Genomic DNA, 17,547 nt, shown 5'->3' on the forward strand with positions numbered 1-17,547 from the left:
AGGTTCAGGTTAGCAATGCCGCCTCCATGTTACGCAGAGGATGGGAGAGATCAGTGAGGAGGAGCGCGCTCGATGCCCTCAAGCCGTATTCTAGCAGCCGCTTGCCCGGTTTGGTGGGGTGTTTGGAGTCACACCCAGGGAGCTGGTTCTTGGATTCAGCCGGGGCGGAGGTTCGGAAGAATTGCCCAGGAAAGGTACAGCTAAGCTAACTTTCTGGCTTTATTGTGCACTTTAAGGTAGCTGTTAGAGATGAAAGATGCTTGTCTAGCAAAGCGTCCGCGCTGTGCAAGGGTGGAAGGCACTACAGGCAGCGTGGTGTCACGTTGCAGGGCTTCGGCACAAATGTCAGAGCTGAAAACGCTGGGCTGCTTGGGCAAAGAGAATCGAGTTCTTTGACGATCTTTCAAGGTCCCTTCCAATCCCTAACATGACTCTGTGAATCAGGAGTTATTTCAAAGCACAGTGTTCCAATACTCCCTTGGCGTTACAGGTGTGTGCTTGACAAGGGGTCAGATTTTGAGTTGTTGTGATGATAAATTCCTGCAGTTCTGCCTCTTCCCTGGGGTGTTCCCGGTGGCAGAAGCAACGTGGGGATGGGAGGTGGCGGCCGCAGGCGCAGCACAACCTGCTCTGGTAGGTTCGCTCAGGAAGCCTCGTTTACCTGTCCTGCACAACCCACCTTTTCTCCTCCCTGCCACACCGCAGACTGACGTTAATACATGTGTACAACTGGCTACTTACCGTTCTCCTGTAAGTAAACCCATCATTGTCCTTAACTCAATGCATTGTACAAGTTGCTGTTGCCTATCAAACTCGCTTTATTTGGTTTTGTCACTGACGAGCTGAAAAATTAAGTAGCTGCTGTAAAGTGCTGTGAACTACTGGTTTTACAAGTCAGATTTTGTGTGGGAGAATTTGTGCTGGCTGGATTTTTTTCATGTGGTTTGTGTATCATTTTCAAGCCTTACCTGATGAATGTGATACAGTTTTATAGCTGAAAATATCATACTAGTTTTGTGGTAGAAAATATTCAAATGAAAATAAATATGGGCCTCTGTACGTAGAGAGAGAAGGTACACAAGGGAGTGCTTGAAGTGAATAGGTATGGAAGCTTTTCAGGCAGAAAATAAACCAGTTTTGCTTACATGCAGCACATATTGGTTTAAAATATATTTCAGACTTTGCATATGTTTTGGACTATTTAGGTGAAAATGAGGCACTGCATCTAATTATAATCTTAAAACCCATGGACAAATGCTACAAGCTCAACACTTTGAAATATAAATATAACCACAACAATAATACTGACATGGGGATAATAAGGAGGTAAAAGTGAGACGCCTTCCAAAAAGTAAAGAGCGAGCACCTGGGGCAGGTAGGAAAGAACAGGAACAGTAATGAGAACTAGAATAGAGGTTTCTAACATTTCACAGTTATTGCCTATATAGGATTTGTATCTGTATATACAGGATTTGAGTCTGTCTAACCCAGAACCTGGTCCCCGGAGAGTCACAAACTGGTGTTTCAGGGCTGCCCAAAAAGGACGATGCATCTGGCTCACGGTGGTACCGAGGGGGTTTGGGGTGGGTTTGGTGGTAGTGGTGGTAGTGTCTGCTTGATCCTCACTTGTCACAAATTCATGCCTTGGAGCCTGAAAGTTGCTGATGTGTATTTGAGCATTAATTAGGTCAGATGTGGACTATTTAATTACTGGCCGACCAAAAGTGCTGGGGCTTGCTTGAAGTTTCTCGAGGTCGCTGTCATTCAAGCTGTAAAGTTCATTTAGAGAGTTTTCTGTTCTTGGAAACCTGGACAAGAAAATCCTTCCTCAAAAGCATCCCTATTTCTAAAAGTAGTTTCAAGAGTTATGTCAGAAATTGGTGCCTTACCGGAGAAAATGGTTAAAAGGCAGGTTTAGGAGATAGAAAAGGGAAGCTTCACACCTTACTCATTCCCAAAATCACTGCAGAGAGAGAACAGGTCATTGTGCCAGCTGGTTGTTTGGAAGATAATTAGCGAAATGTTCAAAATTTGCAAACATCAGAGGATAGTGATGGCTGATGCTTTTTAAGAAACTCTTTTCATCACCACTGGGTGGAGCTGAAGCCCTTTTTGTTCAAACTGCTCCTTTCGTAACTTCTCTTTCATAGAGAAAAATTGTGAATCAGGCTGTTTACAGATCGATTTGGAAGCTCATTATACTGGTGACCTCATTCTTCTGGAAGGGGAGGTCAGGGAATGTATTTCATGGGGGCTGGGGGCTCTCCAACAGTATGTGGTTGTTTGGACCTAAATGTCAGGCACAGCCAGGACTTGTGATGAATTTGCAACACAGTCAGACGGTCATATAAAATCATCGTTGTCTTTAAAAGCCTGTAATAAACCAGCCAGAAGACTCTGACCTGAATAAGCGAAGGGAAAATGCAGCTGAAAGAAACTTATCAGGGTGAAGAATGTGTGTGCTAAACAATAAGTTTTCTTTGTTTCTCAGCTTGGCTTTTCTGCTCTAAATGGTTTTGAGTGACAGTGCTGGATCCATAAAGGACAAGATGGGAGCTTGGATCAGGACAGACATATGGAAAACAGGACTTGTTTTGAAAGCAAATTCCAAGCAGATGGGCAGGGCAGCAGGAGGGCTAAAGCACTTGTCCAGAGCACTTGTTACTTGTTCTTTGTCCCGTCCCTGCTTACTTGGGCTCCAGTTCCCTGTTTTCCACTTGCAACCAGACTCCCCTTATCTCTTTCTGATTTCTCTCCTCACTGTTTTGCTGACTGCCCTGTTGTTTTCCCACCGCGGGCTCAGACCAGAGCCTTGTCTCTTGTGCAAAGGCGTTTTAAGAACTTTCTGTCCCTACCTGTCCTTATCACCCCTTTCCTGGGGGGTGGCAGATGCCCAGCAAAGGTGGCACGGTGGGCTGTCTGTCTGTTCTGTGCCTGCCACAGATCCGCACCTAGACAGACAGCTTAACACCAGCCAGCTGAGCTTACCAGCGTGTGAATTTTGGCAGTCAGGGGCTTTATGTAATGATCCTCATTGGATTGAGCCACGGTGGCTGAACGTCTCCGTGCCTCCCAGCTCTGAGAGCAGAAACACCTTCAGCAGATACCGCTAAATGCAGCTGACATAGCTGTGCCAGGAGGTGACAGGTGTAGGTGTACCATGGTTGACCAGCATGTGTTCTTGTTGCCTGGATTTACATTGTTCAGGCTGTGAAGAGACATTCACATGGCAAACAGCTGCGACCACGGAAGACTTTATCCTCATCTTGTGGCTTGTTACTGCTCTTCTGCTGGAGGCTGTTGCCTCCTTTGTGTGTGAGCAGAAGAGATTGTGCCCTAGCTCACTTCAGGCAAGGTCCGTGGAGTGATTTAAAGCACTGATGGAAGTAGTTAGTGCTAACTCATCCAGCTTTGTCCAAAGCGCGAGAGGACGCGCATAGGATTTCTTTTGTGAGCGCAGCTGTAGGGTGGTAACTCCTGCTGGCAGAGGCTGATGCACAACTGTGAAGCAGAACATCTTCAATCATCTCAGCCAGAACAATGTCTGTCATTGCCCTGGGGAGCTGGGACAGCTATTTTGGCAGAAAAGCTCTTCTGTTGGCTACGTTGCTAATGGGATGCCCTGCTGACACAGCTTTGCTGGTACAGGTACCGCTGTGAAGATACTGTGGCATGGAAATATCACTTGTTTTCCCCGTTGAAATAATTCTGAACATCTTCAAGATGTCTGAAGTTTTCCTGTTATTCACTAGTTCCCTGACACCTCCCATCACCACTCCCCCCTCCTCTCATTTCTTCTCTTCTTTGTAAACCTGTGTTATAGAATCAGCACACGTGGTACATCCCAACCACTGAAGGCTTCTGGTACCACTCTTGAATACGCCAAACAAGTCAGACATCCCTGAATTTAGTCCCTGTTTCCCCTGTACTTTTTCTGTTCTACTCTGGGTCTCTCCTGATACAATTAGAGAAGACCAGCATAATATATCATTAGACCACGTACATAAAACACGTGTTGTAATACAGCTTATTGATTGAAACTGGTAGAGGGATCTTCTGATATAGTAAACATGCTTGGGTATGAGGGTGGTGAAGTGATTGTAATCTTTGCTTCTGTTCCCTCTCCCATATGATGATGAAAAGGGATAATTATTACACTTGTTAATAATTTAGGAAGCTAAGCTAAGCAACAGGACCTGGAAATTAGGTGTCAATTTTGCAAGATTTCCACAGAATGAATAGGGACGAAAAATAGGTCAGGCAAAGTTACACTTTTGTCATTTTGGAGAGGGGAAGGAAGTATTTTTAGCAAGAAGCAAATGCTTTCTCTGCCTAGCTATGCAACACAAGTAGGTACCCACAGCCCATAGCAGATGAGGTTTATTACACACGATTGCCCGAGGCCTGACAGGTCACCGATGCTTCCCACAAACTGCAGAAGTTGGTGAGTGCCTGTGCTGGGAGCCTGCTTGCAGTGATTTGAAAAGTCATCTTTATTTTCTCCTCTTGGCTGAGAGGTGTTGTAACTCCACCGGGCTGCATTCTGACATGGATTTGTTTAGTTGCTGGTAGTAATTCTCCAGAGCAACCATCCTAAAAGTGTTTTTTTCACAATTTCTTTTTCTGTGCTTTCAGTACTGAAGGAATAGAAAATACGTGAGACACATACATATTCTGAGAGACAACAAGGACGCATTTGCGCTACACAAAGTTTGTGCTAATATACAACTGAATTGGCTATGACAGACGTAGCTCTAAAAAGAGTTGTTCTGCTGTAGTTTTTATTACTGGAATATTTATCTCTTTGAGTTTTTAATTTCCCTGTCTCCCTTCAGGCTGACAATGTGGATCATGGCTCCTTAAAATTGCTTTCAACAGAGCATTGCTATGGTTTATATTTAAGAATACTATTCAAAATTTGAAGCCAAGTCAAAGAGTTGTGACATAGGGTGTGTATGTTTGCCATCTCTCCACAGTAACAACATTAAAAGCAAAACTTCTGTTTGTAAAAATGTCACTACAATTCTAACCAAGGAAGGATCGTTTTTAAAATTAAACATCTATCTTCTTAAATCCAACTGCTCAATTATTTTTCAGTATACAGCAGTACATTATATATATATATAGCAGCCAATTAATTGCTCTGCCTCCTGCGATATTTCTCTTCCTGAATAGCTCGAGGATCTTGCAATTTTGCTTTTGAGCTTTGTGGCGAGTGGGGCTGTTGTGGTCTGAAAAATAAGCCATCAAACCACGTATTACCAAGCCACTTATTACCAAAATAGAAGCCACGTGCCTTCCTCGCTCTGCATTCACCTCTGTAACAAGAGCAGCACGTCTCTCTCTGGAGAAGTTGTTGGGAGGACCTTACAGGACATAGTAGACTCAGCTTGGATCAGCCGCATTGGTTTTTATGGACATCAGGGGTTGATGAGTCACTTTATTTTCATCCCAAAGCATCCCAGCAACGTGAAGTTTGTACATATTTAAGTGCACACGGGGTGAATATTTAGCCAAACAAATGCTGGTGTTGGGAGTGGTACCAGTGTAGTAAGGTTTTATTCTTTAAATAAAAAAGAGGATGGCACAATGACTGTAACTGGAGATCTCCAATGCAAATGGAGCATGGAGAGAAGGTAGGCCAGCTCCGATCATCTTTCCCTTGGCGGGAATGTTTTTGCTGTGGTAAAAAAGCACATCATGGAGGGGTTTCTCTCTACACCATCACCTAAAACAGTGCAATCCGTAACTGCATCAGCGCTTGTCTTCCCAGGCTCTGATAAGCTGGAGTCATTTTATATTCAATATTTGAGTCTGTCATATTGATTTGTGTTCCGGAAAGATATAATAGTATTGAGTCACATTTCTAAAAAAACTTCCATCTTTTCCTGCAGCTTTTGGATTTTACTATGGGGAAGTACGACCCTTTTGCAGATCCTGTATTTCACAGCTGATATGTGCTTTTACAGCCTCTGTTCTTCTGAACTGTAGGAAGTGTTCTGCATTATAGAAACCTCAGTTTTACACAGACACTGGTAGGCAGGAATCCTGCCAGGTGGTTCCCAACATGTATGTGTTTACATTGATAGAGATCTCAGGGTTGGTTTTATGTTTTAAACCATACCATTACTTCAGTACTATTGTATGCAATTTATGATTCTGAGATGCCTTTTTTCAGTCTCTAGAAAGGGAGTTGTGAGTGCAACTTTTATAGCTTGTCTGTCAAGAAGGATGTACCAGAATGACTGTCTAGAGATATCACTATTCTTAACTGGCCCCCTGAAGGAACACCCAGTACCGGTTAGTTATTGTGGTGGAACTATGAACATTATAAACATGTTTTATTGCAGGAGCCAAACAGTTAATTCATCCAGTCAACATCAATATTGTCTCAATAAAGTCTCATTTTAGCGTTTGGTCAAAGTTAACTTTCAGTGCCAACAGGGTTTATAGAATACATAAATACACTGGCACCTGTAATAGCGGAGTGTATTACTTCCTGAAAGCATTATGGGCTCTTAAGAATTTAATCAAATTCCCTGGGATTACCTTGTGCGTGCTCTGCGGTGGGCAGGCTCCTGTACCAGTTTGAACACTTTTATCTGCGGAGTGCTTTTCAACCTGAGCACGTAGGTGACTTTCCGTTTTGCTGTACATTTGCTCTTAGGAGCCTGGCTTGCCACATGCTCACATCTGACAGTGTTAGGGCTTATTTTGATTTAAAGTAAGCCCCACAGTAATATTTTTATATCCTCGATATGATTACTCTGCATACCATTACAGTAGCATTATGTGAGTTCCTACCTGTTCATGTATTTTACATGGTTATAAAGCATTCTTTGTCCCACTCTTCTTCTTTGTAAACATTTTAGGATCCCCAAGAAAAAATGTTATCTACCATAAATAGAGCATTTTCTGCCTGTATGTTCATGCCTTCATTTTGGTCTTGAATTCTTTTCCAATTTGTAATGGGTGCAATGCATTGCTGCAAATCACTTGCTTTTGGCAGGTGTGACACTGAACCCTCATACTGATCCCCTTCCATGTATTAGCATTTTTTTTTCCATTTTTTCCATTGCAAATAGAACTTCTTCCCTCTGTTTAGCTACTCTAACATCCTACCTTCATACTCTATGTGTTTTTAACCAGAAACACTGTAGTTCTATGTAGTTCTCATTACATATGTTTGTATTAAACTGCTGCAGATACCAAATGTGCTCTATTCTCAGCCGCATCCAGCTTGCAGTTGCAGTCACAGTTTGTCCTTATGTCTGTCTGTGGCACGATCCAAGTCAACAGGAAACGTGGCACTTTAAACATCCCTGCCAGCTTCAACCCTTTTTATTAAGAAAGGCGAAAAAGTGGCTAGTTATAAGAAATGCGTGTGTAAGGAACATAAATATATGCTTTTAGAGTTGCACAATAACATCTATAAATAAGAAACTGGGACTGGGGTATTATCCATCTTAGTCTCGTTAATTCTAGGTAACGCATCTTATCAAACTCCTCTCCCATGTCTCCCGTGATGTTTTGCCGGTGTCCTGTCTCTGCCACACGAAGGGCGTGCAGCCAGCAGCTCAGACCTTTGCACAGAGGAGGTGACCGCCGGCGTTATCTCGCGTTGGATCAACAACTGCGCTCTGTGCCCGTGCTTTAAAATGTAAAAAATCCGGCCAGTCATTAACGACAAACTATTATAGGAGTGAACTGGTAATTATTCTATACAAGCACGGACTTCTTTGCGTCATGCAAATTTTCTCTGAAATTGTTTTTATCTCTGGTGAGCAGTGGGCCCAGATTACAGTGCATGGCAAATACAGAACTAGGCAAACAAACCCCCTTTTTTGTGAATCGAAAATCCAGTTTGTTCCTTGTGCATCAGCACATCATCGCAGGCTATTTGTAATTGCAGTTGCATAGCAGAGTTAAAAAGGGACTAATATGACACAGCTGGGTTAAAGCCTTTGTATATATGTTATGTATACATCTTTAAGATCATCTGAAGGCCTAATCTTCCTGTGTTATGATTCTGTGTTTCCGTCTTCATTGCTTTGTTTCCTCTAACTTTTGCTTAAAAAATTATACTTTATTTTTCAAAAAGTATTTATACAATTAAGGAATCCTTGTGCTTCTAAGACTTAGAGATTATCCACTGGCAGAAGCCATCGGATCCACCACTTGTCACGACTTTGAGTCGAGCGGTCACGGACAAAGCTCCAGGGAAGAACACTTCTGGATCAGTTTTAGAGATGCTTTGTCATTTTTCTGGTTTTATAGATTTCAACTACTTGAGATTTGTGAAGCTTTTCTTTTGATTTAAAAATACAGGAGAAATTAGATCAACTTTTTGTTCGTTTTATTCATGACTGCACGCGCTTTTCTCTATAATAAGCAAGCGATCTTTGAAACCCGGATTAATCCAAGCTGGAAAACTCACCGGAGTGACCACACAGTGTAAAATCCACTCTGTACCCTTCCCTCTAAGTTAACCATGGTGTAGTCTCAATTGTGTGGATTCTGGGAAATCTTTAAGTCAATTATCTCTGAAACCTGAGCTAGATGCAGCGTAGTAACCTGTATGAGGACTCAGGGTGTGGAAGATAAAACCAATAGGAAATTCTTTCCAAATTTGAACTGTTAACATGCGGAGCAGGCAAGGGCAGGAGACTTGAAATGTGAGCTTACCTGGTGAAGCCACCAGGGCTATGGGTCCTTTACTGCTGCGTGGCTTAAGGACATTCATATTCTGCTTTCCTGATAATGTTTTGCAGAAATCTTGGAAAATGTTATAGCTTCACAACACAAAAGCTGCAAAAGCCGTCTTTATTTTTGGTGACACTAAAAGAAGAAGCCATGGGTTGCCAGGTATTTTTACAAGGCTCTTTTGTAGTCTTAATGGCCACATCCTGACCCTGCTGAAGTCACGTAGCTGGGTTTACACTCTGCCAAGCACAAGTCTGGGCCTGCCGTTAAGCCCAGGCTTGCCTCCGAAGCTTGATGTTTACACATTAGCCTGCGCTCAGGAATAAAGCTTTGTTTGATCTCTTACACACTAGCGCAGCATTTTAGCATTTCAGTCGTTCCCCCGGCAGCGCCGAGCGCCGCTGCTGTGCACACCCCGGCAGCGCCCGGCCTCGACTCCTCATCACCACCGGTGGATGTTTCCCAGCCCCGCTTCAGCCGGGCCACACGCACAGGGGGGACGCGGGAAGCGAAGCGCAGCAGGGGTGTCCTGCCCCGAGACCGCCTGGGGGTACAGCACAAAAGTTGTTTGGCTGTAGAAGGATTGCCCAGGTGTCAGGAGAGCCCTGGGAGGGGCACAGCCGTGCAGATCACCCTCATTTCTCCTCTGACACAGGCCCCTTTAACTGACAAGCTTAAAAACTGTCGACTTCTATGGAATCGGAAAATTAATTGCGTCAGCACAATGATGGATGAGCTGTGAGACAGTTTAGCAAAATGATGAATGATCTGTGAGACGGTTTTGTTGTTTGGAGTCCAAGTACCGTCTGCATTTGTTTTCTGGCGAATGATTATACATTTTTATGGATAATTCTTCAGCTTTTATTTGAGTGTTTCATGTATGTCCGCCTCCCTTATTTGTACCGCTGAATCCCTAGTTGAAAATACAGCTGATAAAAATAGCATGTTGGGGATGGCCTAGGAAGTGAACTGCCACATGGGTCTTCCAGAAGTGCCACAATACACACCATACAGCTGCCATTTATATGAATGTACTTCTAATGTATTGAGAGAATGATGTGATCGTTAACTTATGCTTCTGTCTATGAGTATTGCAATAAAAAAAACAGGTAACTAGAGTATTAAATACAGCACACTCCAAAGACTATAAAACATGCACTACTACATTTAGTAGGTAGTTAAGCATAGGAATATTGTAATAATTTCCTGCATGCTTTCCAATGCAGGAAACAATCTGGGACAAGTAGGCTTCAGGAAGGTGATGCAGAAGTTAGTTTACAGAGGTGCCAATGTAAGGTGTGCATTTCTGGCACTGTTTTGGTTCTTATTGAAACGTTTCTGAGGCAGATGAAGGATCATGGTTATAAAAATAGCATCATAGCAAATTTTTGTTTAAAAATGAAAACTCTTATATTATCTGGCTTTGCTTTCCAATCAGAAGGTATTTATGTACATTTTCTAACAGAATTAGGGTCCTGTTAGTATTTTTAAACTGTTGCCATGTCTCAGCTCAGACATAACTAACCCAGTGCACACACTTGCCTTGTTACAAACTTCAGTGAAATGGACTACATTAAACTACCTTCACTAACTTGTTTTACGGTGCTAATACAAAAGTTATAATTATCACTAGCAATTTTCACATGCAAAATCTATTTGTGCACATAGCACTGATTAGAATAGTTGTATTAAAGACAGCTTACTGAGAAAAGATGTAAGAATTTATGCACATATTTCAGTAATTCTAAAAGAATGAACGGGGAGGAAGAGTCCTAATTAAGATTCTATGGATTTTGGCTTTCTAAAAAATTATCAAGCTTTCCGTGTCCTGTTGCAGTGTACAATATGTTGGCTACAATGGAGGAACTTATTCCAGGCAGTCTGTTGCTCTGATGTGCAAGATTTGTGTCTTGGTCAGGAATCCTTTATGTCCTGATCACTACTGATACCGTTCCCAATGCACAAACTAGCAGAAAAAAATCACTGAGAATGATTTTATGTGTTCGTTGGGAAGAATTTTAATTTTTTTTTATTGATGAAAAGTTATTGATCGCGTCTGAGGGTCCTGTATAGAACTCTGTGGGCATTAAATCAATCCGCTTGCCTCTTTGGCCCAGTGTGAGTGCGGAGCCAGTTGTGCTGTAACAGCAACATCGCTGTGCGTGCGGTGGGGTGGGCAGCAGAGGTTTCAGGGAGTGCTGGGTTCTTCGCTCCAAACGGACTCACCTCCATGATCGTGTCTCACTTTGAGCTCTGTGATGCTTTATTTCTGTCAGACTCATTTAGCCGGAGATACCGCTTTCCATTTTTTGCGTGCAATATCACCCCTGGGTATGCTGTCTGCACTAAGACTTCCATTCTCAAAAGGTTCTATATTTTTGTCTGTTTCCCATTACAGTTGTATAGGAACGTGTAGTCAATTAGAAATGTACATTTACTGAGCCAATTCCAAGTTGTATACATACATAAAATCTACAAGCTTAGAGTACATTTCTTGATTTCCATGTTTAGTGAAAGAAGCAGTTGAGAGAAGACCTCTATTTCACTTAGTAGGCGCTTGACTAAAGTCATCTCTTCAGTATTATATTAAAGCCTGTGGTTTAGAGCTCTTGACCTGAGGAAGAAAGCATTAGCTGTTTGTCACAGTTACAAATCTCACGGAGATGCCTCCTGTATTCTGGGAATAAAAGGCCCTAACACAGCTGTGTTAAAAAGAGCACAGCGGGTTTTTCAAAGACCTTCACCTGCAAAATTGGCATTTCTGTGACCTCCTAGATCTGGCTGTTATTTACTTCCAAACAAAATGATTCTATGATTCAAGTCAAGGTTTTCTTACGTGTTCTTAAAGGTTTTTACTAATATAGGATTCTGATCCTCATCTTTGTTCCTCCTATTCCACCATGTTCCAACAGAGCTATTAGAGAACCGAGTGCCCTGAGAGGAGGAAGCTGTGACCTGCAAGATGACAATCAATAGCATCTGATGGTCATTTGAGGCCCCAGATCCCCAGTGTGACTCGCTGCCACTGGTGAGGCTGGCACCTCAGATTTCCCACCCAGAAGCTCTTGAGTCTAAACATTACTCACCTCATTTAATCACCAAATTACACTACCAAGCTGCTGTTGTGTGGGTAAAGCAAAAGGTTTTTATTTATGTGCATGCGTTTTTTCCTAGTTGAAAGACCACGGCTTTCTTTCACTAGCTGGTTCTGAGAAATAAGTTTTAAAATGCCTACTGACATTTCAAGGAGCCTGATACTTATGCTACACCAATGATGAGCTTCTACTTGGCATAAAATCCGGTGTAAAATACATTGTGACATCTGTAGAATAGTAAATCTGCTGCATGATAAACCATTACATTGCTTTTCCTATTGGTGCCATTAGGTGAGCTCACTGGGCCAGATGACACAGGAGGGCAGATCGGTATTTCCCAAGCGAGGAACCGGGTGTAACGTGCTGTTAGCAAGCGAGACGGCATCCAGGCGAGTATGAGACAGCGAGACGTGACGGCGTCTGTAACGCCAGGATATCCCTGCGCAGCGTGAGGGAGCTGACGGCTCGCTGTCGCAAGCACTGGCAAACGCTGCGTTTCTTGGCGTGCTTTCTTATGATGTAAAAAAAAATAAGCTTCGGTGTAAATAGACGGGGTAGAGCTTTTTCAACAGAATAGACTGTGGAACAAAAATAATTAGAAAAAACACTGTGAAAAATAGCTTGAGATTGTAAGTGGAGAGAAGAGGTGATCACAAGCTGTCTCCCAGTTGTAAGACTCCCTCAGAAACATTATTTTTTGTGAAAATCCAGGATACTTGGGAGCTCTGCAGATGTTGCAAAGAACAGGGAGGAAAACAGCAATACTATTTAGCATGATTCTTTTGCACCTTTTAACTGCCAGACTTAATCCAGATAGCAGACGCTGCTGCTCAGCAAAGCATTTCTTCCACATCCATAGTTTCTCCCCTCTTTGCGTGTATGTGTGTGGGAGGGGGGATTAGTGCACAGCCATATGGGAGGGAGCTAAAGCCAGAACAGTTTCTTAGTGAGCTGTGCTGTGGAAGTGAAGAGACAGCAAAGGGAGTGGGAAATGATGGAGGAGGGGGGAGCCCTCCAGTGACACTCAATGGAAGTGATGCAGAATTCCCCCGAGGGCCTGAGGACACAAAGCCCATGACCCTTGCAGATGCCAACTGGAGAGGCGCTTTAAGTAATTTATCAATGCAAACTCCAGAATGCTTTTTTTCATACTTCATGGGATTTTCCACTGGACAAGAAGGAGAAGGATGTGCATTACTTGAAGGGAAACTGAAAGGAAGGTTCGTTGATACTTCTTCTGTAACTCAGCAGGCTGGATCACGGCTTTATGCTCATAATATATTAAAGCGAGGGGGTCAGCTACTTTTAAAGACATCATTCCTTCTCCCTGGGTACCAAGACCCTGAAAACTCCTAAAATCAAAGGCAGAGAGAGGTAAGTGGTAGGGGAGGGAGTGGGTTTTGTGGGAGCAAGCCAGGACTTTATACTGCCCCTGTTTCCTTTTTCCAAGTTCAAATCCTCCAAGGCAGCTGCAGACTTAATGACCTCACGTTCAATCAGTGACCCATCAGTACTTCTCAGTTTAAGAAAGATGTCACTATATCAGCATTCACGTTTCTGACCAGAACTTCCACAGTATGTAAAAACTCTGACACTCAAATCAGCCCCTGCTTTTCATCTATAGAAGGAAATCTCAGCAACAGAATTCTTCAGATTGTCTCAGATCAACAAGCCAGAGATGTTCCGCTGAAATCTGCTGTATCCTCTGGGGTCTGTGGGAGTCAAGGCCAGTATTCCCCAGGCAGGCAGCTTTTCCAGCCAGCTCCCTCGCTGCGTCGTCTTTCTCTGAGATGCTACATGGGAACTATGCAGAGCAGATAATACTGTCCTCTGCCGATTAATTTTTCCTGGCATATTTCCATGGGCCTGAAGAGCAGAAAATATGTGAAGAACTAGGAGGGAAGATCCACAGCCCTGTGTGTTTTCCTGAAAAGCCGGCTCTGTTCCACAACAGCTGATGGTGATTTTCTCCCTTTATATTTTTAATAATAAAACCAGGACTATAAAGTTAATTATTTTTTTCCTAAGGATGTTTCTTGAGCTATTATGCATATTCTGTTATTGTTCTGTAAGTGTTGCCTGCTTCATTGCACACGGGCTTTTTTGTTCCCTTTATTCTTTACAGGTCAGTAGACCAGTAGGTCTAACTGCCCTCATCTGTTCGGCTGCTTTCGACAGATAAGAGCTGTAAACTGGGTAATACCTTGTCACTATGCTTCAAACCTCCTGCCCTGTGAGCATCCATCCAGCCTGCTGCCTTTTCTCATGGCTCATTGTGCAGCAATTGGTTTAAATACTTGTCCCCAGTTACTTAAAAGAAAGAAACCAACAGAAGAAATTGATTAAATGGAAAAGTCTTGAAAAGATGTTTCCTACCTGTATAAATTCTAACCATAAGCACTTAAATGGGATTAGAGGATAAAAGAGAGAAAAAGAAGGCCTTTTTCTTAAGATCCTTTCTTGATGTTTTTCCAAATACAGTGACAAAGATGTCACATACGCATGTGCTTGTTCCCTCTGCCTCAAAACAAAACTGGTAAAGTCTGACTTTTTAATAATATATTATACACAACTAATAATAAAACCCCAAAGAATAGAACCAAGTCTTGAGGATCTTCTTTACGTCCAAGATTGTGCTACATTAAATGCTACAGCAGAAGGCATAATATTCCTGAACATCATGCAAAACATGTAAAGGAGAGAAATTTCTCCAGTCAGTGATCAATTTACGCTGTGAAGCATCACTGACACTAATGCTCGCAGTTCTTCTCCCTGTCAGCATGTTCCTATTATACATGTACATGTCTAATCCTTTTAAAAAATCTTCTAAGCCTTTTTTGTTTCATTTGCAGCACTATTTGTTCTCTAGCAAAGAGTTCCAGCGCATTGCATTAATATGCACGGGAGAGAGTTAATGCAAGCTTCTATTGTCTCTTCACTTGACAAGGTGTTTTCTCTTTCTCATAGTATGTGACAGGGTGTAAGACGTGTTTCATTTGCTTCCCAGCTTCAGCAAAGTCTCCCTGCTGTGTAACGACGAGGAGCAGTTTCCTCAGGACTCGCCCTGCCTGGCCCCTCTCCTCCCAAGAGGTAGGACAGAAGTCTTCACCCAAGTGCTGGTCTCAGGCTCAGTTAAGCTGGGAAGCTGCCAGAGATATGGAGGTTGTGCTGGGAGCCGTGCTTACCTGCAGAGAGCAGAGCAAAGCTGGAGCTGGAGAGCAGACCTGACCCAGGGATGATGTCCCGGGCTGGGGAGTGAATCCTGCCCGCAGGCCTGGCTGCCCCGCGTCCCTCAGCAGTGTCCCTAATTCTCATCTGTAGATCAAAGCACTTCAACATACTAGTTTAACTTTCTCTTGTTTCACAGTCTTCTCTTATAGTTCTTTTAGGTTCTTCTTCCTAATCCTCTTTTGATATATGTTTAAGCCAGAAGCCAAAATGCAAAATAATATTTAAGCTAAGAATCTATTGCTGAAAATACGATCAAGTTTTCTGTGTTTTCCATATGCTTTGTTTTAGGTACATAGAGCTAGTATCCTATTCAACTTTTATTGGAATATGCCCATAATAAGTCCATTCTCCAAATTCTGTCACCAATTCTGCATGTCACCATATTTCTGTTATCTCCATAAAACCCACCCAAGCTGCTGGTGATTTAGACAGGGGTTCCCAAATTCACTTTGCTTGGATACTATGCAGAAGTCGTGATTGTCCTGGCGTGAGCAACTGTAGTAGTTTCCACGCAGGTGGAGGGCATTTCCTGCTCTTTCCTCGTTACACAACCACATTATACAAGCACACTCACTATACAAGCACACATTATACACTCATTATACGAGCACACTCACCAAAGTCGTACGCCTGTCTTGGCTCCTGTGCTGTTCTCTGGTACCTCTTTTTGTCCTCAACATCATGCCTTGACTTGCATGGACAATCCCAAACCTCACCCCTTTGCCCAGTTATTTCTAGCCCCGTTGGCTAATTGGTATCCAAATGCTACCTAGGATTCACAAATTATCATGTGTGTATAACTATTTGGGAATCCCCAGTAAAACATGCATTCAGTTCTGGCAGCCTTCTTCCCAAAACGGAGATTAGAACCTAAGCTGGTAAGTTATCAGGCTGAGGGAGTGGGGACTGTTACTTACGACAAGCGATGTTGTAATGAATAGTGGTTTTTAAATGCCGTCTATTGAAAAAGATGATGTGACATGGCCAAAGTAAGCAATGAGGAGCACATCAAACTTTCTCTGCGTTGCCTTTCTGTAGAATATTATGTCATGTTCAAAGTGTCAGTCCTTAGCTGAGGTTACTCAGCAATCTAAGGTCAGTATTTCTATATAAGAACTTCAGTCCTGGAGGCAAAATACACCACACGCATTAGACACAAAGGAGCTTTCTGCTCTATAGGTACGTTTCATCTGTGTGGGAGACAGAGGTGGCCAGGGTGAGACCTTAGGAAGGATTGCCGTAAGAAATAAAGACTACTGGGAAATTCTCTAATTTCGGACTCAAGTTCAATATGTACCTTTTCAATTTTATCTTCTCTAGGGAAAAGTATCTAGAGATATATATAACACACAAAGTGTAGCAAAAAAAAAGGTAGATTATTTACACTTCTCCAGGGAAAAGAACAGGCAATAAATCTATCCAATTTTCCTTGCTGTTTGTAACGTGCTGAGAAGTGTTCAGATAGCGTGTTGGCAAAAGTAACGTTCTAAACTGTAGTATAGAATAAAATACTCCAATTCTACATTAGGTGAGAATAATCAGTGGCAAAGTGTTTTTTTCATATAACTCTGAAAGGCTAATTTATGATGGATATGTCACTTTTCAAGATGTAATACCCCCCTGAGTCTCAGGGATGTGTTTTTACTGATATTATGTGGCACACAGCAGTAGCTGGAGAGGACACTGTAGGGTGACAAACTTAGAGATTTTAGCAGTGTTGAGTGTTTACTTCTAATATTTTACTTTTTTTAGAATTTACCACTACATATTTATAGACAGCATTAATGACAAACTGCATCCTAACAGTCAGAAGCTATCTTGATAGAATAGTTTCATGGGTAGGGTTCCTTGTACTCGTGATGCACAGATCCTCTTTTGAAAAATGAAAGAGAACTCTGGAAGCAGAGATTTCATCCTCACATATTTAGCATGCATCTGGTTTAGCTTTGTAAGACTCAGATTTCAACCTTTAACTGACAATTTCCCAAGCCTATCAGTGGGAAGGGACGATATGCAAATGGTAATTAGCTCACAGATGTCCGTTTTGGCCACAGAATAAATCAGACTGCAGTAAAAGTCTAGGTGAACACTCACTAAAATACACGCATTGTATTTCAGATTTTGCTTACTGAGTGCACTTTGAAGCCTTTCCAGGGTATACAGGAAAAACCTCTTCAAACTTTCAGAAGTTCAACAGCCGTCTCCAGCTGGGACGCAGTTATAAACACGACAAGATCCAGTCCAAGTGCTCCACAGCAGATGACTTTTCTCAAGGAACAGGCCTTGCCTCCACACAGACTGCCTTCTTCTTTCTTTTTTTTAATTATTTTTTGAGTTAACAGAAGCTATTCTGATGAAAACAGAAGTAATTTTTCAGCATGGATACTATAGGGCTGTGAAAACCTTGTGATCATCTTTTCTGTTTAAAATGAAATGTTGAAAAGTCTCTACATTTCTCATATTTATATTCGTAAGAAAACTTTTTCACAGCTTGAGAGAATTTGGATCTAGAAACCTG

The 17,547-nt window shown here is 42.4% G+C and overlaps 1 protein-coding gene across 5 annotated transcripts in view; it reads left to right on the top strand.

Annotated features, from left to right (window-relative positions):
- Positions 1–17,547, top strand: part of RALGPS2 (Ral GEF with PH domain and SH3 binding motif 2) — a 157,242-nt gene that overhangs the window by 10,747 nt on the left and 128,948 nt on the right. Inside the window, exon 1 of one of the 5 annotated variants that reach the window (XM_065071747.1) lies at positions 20–194. The exons of 1 other annotated variant lie outside the window; for it this stretch is intronic. In XM_065071747.1, the coding sequence (XP_064927819.1) occupies positions 27–194 (168 nt within the window). In that variant the 5' untranslated portion in view covers positions 20–26. Of the gene's footprint in view, positions 1–19; positions 195–584; positions 751–14,869; positions 14,889–17,547 lie in introns of those variants that run through there. 3 more of the 5 variants (XM_065071745.1, XM_065071756.1, XM_065071759.1) reach the window with 3 other exon arrangements.

Source organism: Columba livia, chromosome 8 (genome assembly GCF_036013475.1).
Source record: "Columba livia isolate bColLiv1 breed racing homer chromosome 8, bColLiv1.pat.W.v2, whole genome shotgun sequence".
Lineage (NCBI taxonomy): Eukaryota > Metazoa > Chordata > Aves > Columbiformes > Columbidae > Columba > Columba livia.